The 8,994-nt window shown below is 40.7% G+C and overlaps 1 protein-coding gene across 1 annotated transcript; it reads left to right on the forward strand.

Annotated features, from left to right (window-relative positions):
• The first annotated feature begins 3,330 nt into the window (after nt 1–3,330).
• On the forward strand, nt 3,331–5,084 carry LOC126953756 (keratin, type II cytoskeletal 8-like). The gene has a single exon (XM_050789376.1). It carries the CDS (start codon nt 3,370–3,372, stop codon nt 4,819–4,821), a length of 1,452 nt encoding a protein of 483 aa, XP_050645333.1. The 5' UTR covers nt 3,331–3,369; the 3' UTR covers nt 4,822–5,084.
• The last annotated feature ends 3,910 nt before the right edge of the window (nt 5,085–8,994 follow it).

An 8,994-nucleotide genomic window follows, 5' to 3' on the forward strand; every position in this document is an offset into this window, starting at 1 on the left:
TTCTCATCCTCTACCTCATTCCCACCTCACTCTTCTGAGTCTCCATTTTCTATCATTCCACCTTCTACATCCATGTGTACACATTTTTTAGCAGCCATTTATGAGTGAGAACATGTGATATTGTGTCTGGCTTGTTTTACTTAGGATAATGACCTACAAGTCCATCCACGTTGCTGCAAATGACATGATTTCATTCTTTTTTTTTAGTGACCAAATAGTATTTCATTATATATATATATACACCACATTTTCTTTATCCATTTGTTGATGGACACTTAGGTTGATTACATATCTTTGCTACTGTGAATAGTGCTGTGATAAACATACAGGTGCAGGTAGGTATCTTATTGATAAATTGATTTCTTTTCCTTTGGGTAGATATTCAGTAGTGAGTTTCTGGAATTGAATGGTAATTCTATTTTTAATTCTTCCAAAATATCCATAATGTTTTCCATAGAGATTATACTAATCTACATATTTCCATAAAGAGTGTAGTAATCTACACTCCTACCAACAGTGTACAAGAATTTGCTTTTTTCTGCATCCCTGTCAATGTCTGTTATTTTCTATCTTTCTAACAATAGCCATTCTGATGTAAATCAAAGCCACAGTGAGATACCATCTTACATCAGTCAGAATGGCTATTATTAAAAAGTCAAAAAATAACAGATGCTGGCAAGGTTTCAGAGAAAAGAAAATTCTTATACATTGTTGGTGGGAGTGTAAATTATTTCAGCCACTGTGGAAAGCAGTGTGATGATTCTTAAAAGAGCTAAAAGCAGAACTGTCATTTGACTCAGCAATTCCATTACTGGGTGTATATCCAGAGGAATATAAACAAGTCTACCACAAAGACACATGCATGTGAATGTTCACTGCAGCACTATTCACAATAGCAAATACATGGAATCAACCTAAATGGCCATCAATGGCAGATTTGATAAAGAAAATGTAGTACATACACACCATGAAATACTAGGCAGCCATAAAAAAGAAAGATAATTTTTTTGTGTGGGAACGTGGAAGGAGCTAGAGGCTATTATCCTTAGCAAACTAAGTCAGGATCAGAAAACCAAATACCACATGTTCTCACTTATAAGTGGGAGCTAGAAAATAACTCAGGAACATAAAGAAGGAAACAACAGATACTGGGGTTTTCTTGAGGGTAGAGGGTGGGAGAAGGGAGAGGAGCAGAAAATATAACTATTGAGTACTGGGTTTAATACCCAGGTGATAAAATAATCTGTATAACAAATCACCATGACATGAGTTTACCTATGCAACAAAGCTTCACATGTTATCGCCAAGCCTAAAATAAGAGTTAAAATAGTAATAGCCATTCTCACTGGACTAAGATGATATCACATTGTGGTTCTGGTTTGCATTTCTCTGATAATTAGTGATGCTGAGAATTTTTTCACTTTCTGACCATTTGTATGTCTTCTTTTGAAAAATGTCTATTCATGTCTTTTGCCCACTTTTTAAATGGGATTAATTGGTGTTTTTAAGTGGTGGTTTTTGTAGTTGTTTGAGAGTTTTGTAAATTCTGTGTATTAGTTTCTTGTTGGATGCAGAGTTTACAAATCTTTTCTCCTATTTTGCATGTTGTCTGTTGCCTCTGTTGATTATATCTTTTGCTGTGCAGAAGTTTTTAGTTTAATTATGTTCCATTTGTGGGTTTTTTTTTTTTATTGTCTGTGCTTTTAAGGTTTTAGTCATAAATTCTTTGCCTAGGCCAATGTCCAGAAGAGCTTTGCCTAGGTTTTCTTCTTGTATTTTTATAGTTTTTGTTATTATATTTAAGACTTTAATCCACCTTGAGTTAATTTTTGTAAATAATGAGAGATATGGGTCTAATTTCATTTTCTGCATATGGCAATACTATTTTGATAGCACTATTTATTAAAATTAAAGAGGCTATCCTTTTCATAATGTATGTTCTTGTCAGCTTCGTGAAGGGTCAGTTAGCTATAAATATGTGACTTTATTTCTGGGTTCTTTATTCTGTTCCAGTGATCTGTGTGTCTATTTTTATACCAACATCATGTTGTTTTGCCTTGTAATATAATTTGAAGTGAGGTATTGTGATGCCTCCAGCTTTGTTCTTGCTTAGGATTGCTTTGGCTATTTGGGTTCTTTTTGTGTTCCATATACATTTTAAGATTTTTTTTCTAATTATGTGATAAATGAGGTTGATGTTTTAATAGGAATGCATTTAATCTGTAGATTGCTTTGGGCAGTATGGTCATTTTAATAATATTAGTTCTTTCAATTAATTAACATGGGATATTTTCCCACTTTTGTCATCCACAATTTATTTCATCAGTATTTTGTAGTTTTCCTTGTAGAGATCTTTTGCCTCTTTGATTAAATATATTCCTAGTTTTTCTTGTATTTATGTAAATGGGGTTGCCTTCTCAATTTCATTATTGGCTAGGTTATTATTGGTGCATAAAAACACTACTTATTTTTGTACATTAATTTTTTATCCTGAAACTTTACTGAATTCATTCATCAAGTCCAAAAGTTTTTTGGTGGAGTCCTTAGATGTTTCAAGCTATAAGATTATATAATCGGCGAACAGGGATAATTTGACTTCCTAATTTCCAATTTGGGTGCCTTTTATTTCTTTCTTTTGCCTAATTGCTTATCTAAGTACTTCCAGTACTATGTTGAGTAAGAGTGGGTGTCCTTGTCTTGTTCCAGTTCTTAGAGAAAATGCCTTCAACTTTCTCTCTTTCAGTATGATGTTAGCTGTGGTTTTGTGATATATAGCCTTTTATATCTTGAGGTATGTTCATTCTATTCCTAGTTTGTTGAGGGTATTTATTATAAATGTATGTTGAGTTTTATCACATGCTTTTTATGCATCTATTGAGATGATCATATTAAGATGTATTACATTTATTTGCATATGTATAACTATCCTTGCATCCATAAATAAAACCTACTTGATTGTAGTGTATTATCTTCTTCATGTGCTATTGGATTTAGTTTGCTAGTATTTTGTTGAATATTTATGCATCTATATTTATCAGGGATATTGGTCTGGAGTTTTTTTTTTTTGTTGCTGTTGTTGTGTCCTTGTCTGGTTTTGGCATAGGTATCAATTGTAATGTCTCCTTTTTCGTCTCTGGTTTTATTTATTTGGGTCTTCTCTCCCCTTTTCTTGGGTAGTCTTTGCTTATTCTTTCTTCCTCTTTTTTATTTGTCTCACTTGATTTTTTTCGAAAGATCTGTTTTTTTTTTTTTGGAATCAACCTAAATTCTCATCAATGGTAGACTGGATAAAGAAAATGTGGTACATTCTCCACTCCTTCTAGGATCTCTGCCTGGTTCGGCCCACCTGCCTCCACTCCTGCATCCACCATGTCCATCAGGGTGACCCAGAAGTCCTACAAAGTGTCCACCTCTGGCCCCCGGGCCTTCAGCAGCGGCTCCTACACGAGTGGGCCCGGTGCCCTCATCAGCTCCTCGAGCTTCTCCCGAGTGGGAGGCAGCAGCTTTCGGGGTGGCCTGGGCGGCGGCTATGGTGGGGCCAGCGGCATGGGAGGCATCACTGCAGTCACGGTCAACCAGAGCCTGCTGAGCCCCCTTAACCTGGAGGTGGACCCCAACATCCAGGCCGTGCGCACCCAGGAGAAGGATCAGATCAAGACCCTCAACAACAAGTTTGCCTCCTTCATTGACAAGGTACGGTTCCTGGAGCAGCCGAACAAGATGCTGGAGACCAGGTGGAGCCTCCTGCAGCAGCAGAAGGAGGCTCGGAGCAACATGGACAACATGTTCGAGAGTTACATCAACAACTTTAGGCTGCAGCTGGAGACTCTGGGCCAGGAGAAGCTGAAGCTGGAGGCGGAGCTTGGCAACATGCACGGGCTGGTGGAGAACTTCAAGAACAAGAATGAGGATGAGATCAATAAGCGTACAGAGATGGAGAATGAATTTGTTCTCATCAAGAAGGATGTGGATGAAGCTTACATGAACAAGGTAGAGATGGAGTCTCGCCTGGAAGGGCTGACTGATGAGATCAACTTCCTCAGGCACCTGTATGAAGAGGAGATCCGGGAGCTGCAGTCCCAGATCTGGGACACATCTGTGGTGCTGTCCATGGACAACAGCCGCTCCCTGGACATTGACAGCATCATTGCTGAGGTCAAGGCACAGTACAAGGAGATCGCCAACCGCAGCCGGGCTGAGGCTGAGAGCATGTACCAGATCAAGTATGAGGAGCTGCAGAGCCTGGCTGCGAAGCACGGGGATGACCTGCGGTGCACCAAGACTGAGATCTCCGAGATGAACCGGAACATCAGCCGGCTCCAGGCTGAGATGGAGGGCCTCAAAGGCCAGAGGGCTTCCCTGGAGGCGGCTATTGCAGATGCTGAGCAGCGTGGAGAGCTGGCCATTAAGGATGCCAACACCAAGTTGTCCGAGCTGGAGGCCGCCCTGCAGCGGGCCAAGCAAGACATGGCACAGCAGCTGCGTGAGTACCAGGAGCTGGTGAACGTCAAGCTGGCCCTGTACATCGAGATCGCCACCTACAGGAAGCTGCTGGAGGGAGAGGAGAGCCGGCTGGAGTCTGGGATGCAGAACATGAGTCTTCATATGAAGACCACCAGCGGCTATGCAGGTGGTCTGAGCTCCGCCTATGGGGGCCTCACAAGCCCGGGCCTCAGCTACGGCCTGGGTTCCAGCTTTGGCTCTGGTGCGGGCTCCAGCTCCTTCAGACGCACCAGCTCCTCCAGGGCCATGGTTGTGAAGAAGATCAAGACACGCAATGGGAAGCTTGTGTCCGAGTCCTCTGACCTCCTGCCCAAGTGAACAGCTGCGGCAGCCCCTCCCAGCCTACCCTTCCTGTGCTGCCCCAGAGCCTGGGAGGGAGACCGCTATGTAGGGTACCACTGGGAACAGGAGACCCACCTGAGGGCCCTCAGCCCACCCACAGGGGAGTTTACTACGTGGGGACTCCCCTTGCCCATGCCTCATGCTATAAAACAATTCAATTGCTTCTTTTTTTGGTCCAAAATAAAACCTCAGCTAGCTCTGCCAAAAAAAAAAAAAAAAAAAAAAAAAAAAAAAAGAAATTGTGGTACATATATACCACAGAATACTATGCATTTACAAAAAGGAGTAAAATCATGTCCTTTGCAGCAACATGGATAAAGCTGGAGGCCATTATCCTAAGCAAACTAACACAGGAACAGGAAACAAAATACTGCATGTTCTCACTTTTATAAGTGGGATAAATATTGAGTACACATGGGCATGAGTACACAAGTAGACACAGGTCTACTTGAGGGTTAAGAGTGGGAGGGGAGTGAAGATTTAAAAAGCTACCTATTGGATACTATATCTCTTACCTGGGTGACAAAATAATCCATACACCAAATGCCTATGACATGTGATTTACTTATATGATAAACCTGTACATGTATCCCTAAATCTAAAATAAAAGTTTTTTTTTAAAAAGATCTACCTTTAACTTCTGAAATTTTTTTTTCTGTTTGATCTAGCCTATATCATTAAAGCTTTTTAAATAATGTATTTGCTATTTCCTTCAATGAGTTTTTCAGTTCCACAGGTTTTGTTTGGTTCTTTAAAAAAAATTCTGCCTCCTTGGTAAATTTCTTGTTCACTTCCTGGACTGATTTTCTGAGTTCTTTGTTTTTCAAATTTGTCTTGCATCTCAGTGAACTTCTTTAAAATCAATATTTTGAATTATTAACAAAAAAAGAAAAATATTTTGAATTCTTTATGTGGCATACTGAGGATTTCTTTTGGGTTAGGATATAGTGCTGAAGAATTATTGTGTTTCTTTGAAGGTGTTATATCACCTTGCTTTTGCATGTTTCCTGTTTTTTTTTTTTTTTTTACATTGATTTTTGTACATTTGGAGCAAGAGTAGCTTCTTCTTAGTTTTGAATTTACTTTCTTTTTGGGAAGGGGACTGTTTTCTTAAACTTGTGACTATAGGGACATGGTCAGTGCTTTCTGCAATCTGCTTTTCCATTTTTTTGGTGGAAGCCTTTGATTTTGCTTCTGAGTGCATACAGTGGTGAAGATTCTGTATGATTTCTTAGGCTATAAATTGTGTTAGTCCAATCTGTGTTTTCCTTTATGTATTACAGTTTAGTTGTTTGTGGGGCTGTGGTAAAGTTGTTGGGGACTGGAATGCTAGATGTGTCCATCTTCAGGTTTTAGGGGTAGGAGTGTTGGGCTAACATGTTTATCCTTACTACCTAGAGTAGCATACGCTGGCATGTGTGTTTGCAATTCAGACAGGCTGTGATTGGGCCTCTTTGTGACTTTCTCTGATGTCAGTTGTTAGCAGTATATGGGATGGGACAGCAAAAAATCAACCGTAGGCTTCTGAGCAGCCTGTTCACAGGCAATGGCAGTAGCAGTGATTGTGATGTGTTCCTCAAAGTCTTGAGTGCTGTGCATTTGTGTTAGCAGTGATTGCAGTGGACTGTATAAGCTGACCTCCAGACCAGTAGATGGCACTTTCAGGCAAGATCCAGCTGTGGTGGTATTGGTATAATGTTTATGCTCATTTTTGTTCCTCAGGAAAAGTGCTTGGGCATCCCAGGTGGTAAATTGTGTTGTAGAACATCCAGAAGCCTGGATTCCATGCTCTGTCTTGTGAGGAGCATGGCAAGGTTTGGCAATGCAGTGGGCAATGTTGTGCTCAGGCCCCCCAATAGTGAGTGTATACATCAGCCTTGATGAAATGCTTGGGTGAGGGACCATAGCTGCTGTACTGAGGTCTTAGCATGGGGAGGAGGGCGTGCTCCCAGCAGCCAAAGCTTTGATTGGCAGAAGTGGGACTTGTGTCACCCTCATGCCTTAGTCCTGGTGAATTTCCCTTCCCCATACTGGTTGTCTCAGCCAACACAGCTATTCAGTTAATCCCAGCAGTTTGCACCATATGAGCTGCTGCCCAGCCCAAAACCAAGCCTATGCAGAGACTGTCCTCCTGCACAGGTCCCAGAGGGTGAGGCACCTGGTTCCAGCACCAGTAGCTGGAGCCCACACCATGTTCCCTTTTCAGACCTTGTTGTGGGATCCCAACTCCAACTCAAGCCACAGTTCTGCAAATGCTTCCAGAGATTTTTTTTTTTTTTTTTTTTTTTAAGCAGCTAACAGTGATACCACTGACTTTCAGGATCCCAGGACCATGTGCAATTTGTGAAGAGCTAGGATCAGGAATGACATCTTACAGTAGCTGGTTAGGTCTCAAAAAGGCATGTGACATTTCCTGATTTCCTGTGCAGTTTTCTCTTGTAGTCTCCCTTCTGCTTCCTAACTTAGATTCAGGGACTGGGTGAGTCAAGGTACTCTCCTGAGGCCAAGGCAGGTGGATCATGAGGTCAGGAGATCGAGACCATCCTGGCTAACATGGTGAAACCCCATCTCTACTAAAAATACAAAAAAAAAAAAAAATTAGCTGGGCGTGGTGGCGGGTGCCTGTAGTCCCAGCTACTTGGGAGGCTGAGGCAAGAGAATGGCGTGAACCCTGGAGGCGGAGTTTGCAGTGAGCCGAGATCATGCCACTGCACTCCAGCCTGGGCCACTGAGCAAGACTGTCTCAAAAAACAAAACAAAACAAAAATAAATAAATAAACAAATGGTAATTAATGGATTACTTTGGCAATGAAATATATACATTTGTACATAATTCTAAAGATACTAAGGGATTCTATATGAAGAGTGATATTCCCTTCTATTTTTGTGTTCTAGCTACCAGTTCCCTTCCTATGAGGTAACCATTGATATCAGTTTTTTATCTTTCTAAAGATGTTCTAAGCATATAAGGGCAGCTATGTATTTCTCTCCGTTTTTAAAAAGTTATTGATTGAATGTGATAACCAGTGTTCTGCACCTTTCTTTTAAACAAAATTTTAATATGGTAGTATATTTTGGAGATTGTTTTGCTTAGGTGAAAAGGTATTAATAGATGAAAAATTGTATAGAGCTGCCATATCTTTTCTCCAAGTTTTTAATTTTTTTCTTTTTATGCTTATTTTTGCTTTGTTTATTTTGAAACCATCTCAAACTTACAGAAAAGTTGCAAGTACAGTTCAAATGCCCTTTTTCTTCTGACCCATTTGAGAATAAGTTTACAATCGACTGCTTCATCACCCATGGATACTTTAGGATATATTTTCTACATACAAGGGCACATAACCACAATACAACCATCAAAATCAGAAAATTGCATTAATATTCAACCACTATGTAATTCTCAAACTTTATTTAAGTTTTGTCAGTTGTTCCAAAATACCTTTCAGAGCAAAAGAGTCTGGTTCAGAGTTGCACTTTGCATTTGCTTGTCATATCCTTTTAGTCTCCGTCATGTGGAACAGTTCTTCAATTTTTCTTTGACTTTCATGACCTTTACATGTTTTGAAAGTTATGCAAGAGTTATTTCATAGATTCCCCCTCAATATGGGATATTGGTCTGATGAGTCTCATGATTAGATTCAGGTTATGTATTTTTGGCAAGGATATCCCACAAGCAATGCTGTGTTCTTTTCTTTCTTCCTTTCTCTTCTTTTCTCTCCTCCCTCCCTCCCTCCCTTCCTTCCTTCCTTCCTTCCTTCCTTCCTTCCTTCCTTCCTTCCTTCCTTCCTTCCTTCCTTCCTTCCTTCCTTCCTTTCCTTCCTTCCTTCCTTCCTCCTCCTCCCTCCCTCCCTCCCTCCCTCCCTGCCTCCCTCCCTTCCTTCCTTCCTTCCTTCCTTCTTTCCTCCCTCCCTCCCCCTCCCTCCCTCCCTCCCTCCCTCCCTCCCTCCCTCCCTCTCTCTCTCTCTCTCTCTCTCTCTCTCTCTCTCTCTCTTTCTTTCTTTCTTTCTTTCTTTCTTTCTTTCTTTTTTCTTTCTTTCTTTCTTTCTTTCTTTCTTTCTTTCTTTTTCTTTTCTTTCTTTCTCTTGCTTGCTTGCTTGCTTGCTTGCTTCATGTGCAGGACATATGGGTCTGTTAGGTAGGTATACACGT

Source organism: Macaca thibetana, chromosome 4 (genome assembly GCF_024542745.1).
Source record: "Macaca thibetana thibetana isolate TM-01 chromosome 4, ASM2454274v1, whole genome shotgun sequence".
Lineage (NCBI taxonomy): Eukaryota > Metazoa > Chordata > Mammalia > Primates > Cercopithecidae > Macaca > Macaca thibetana.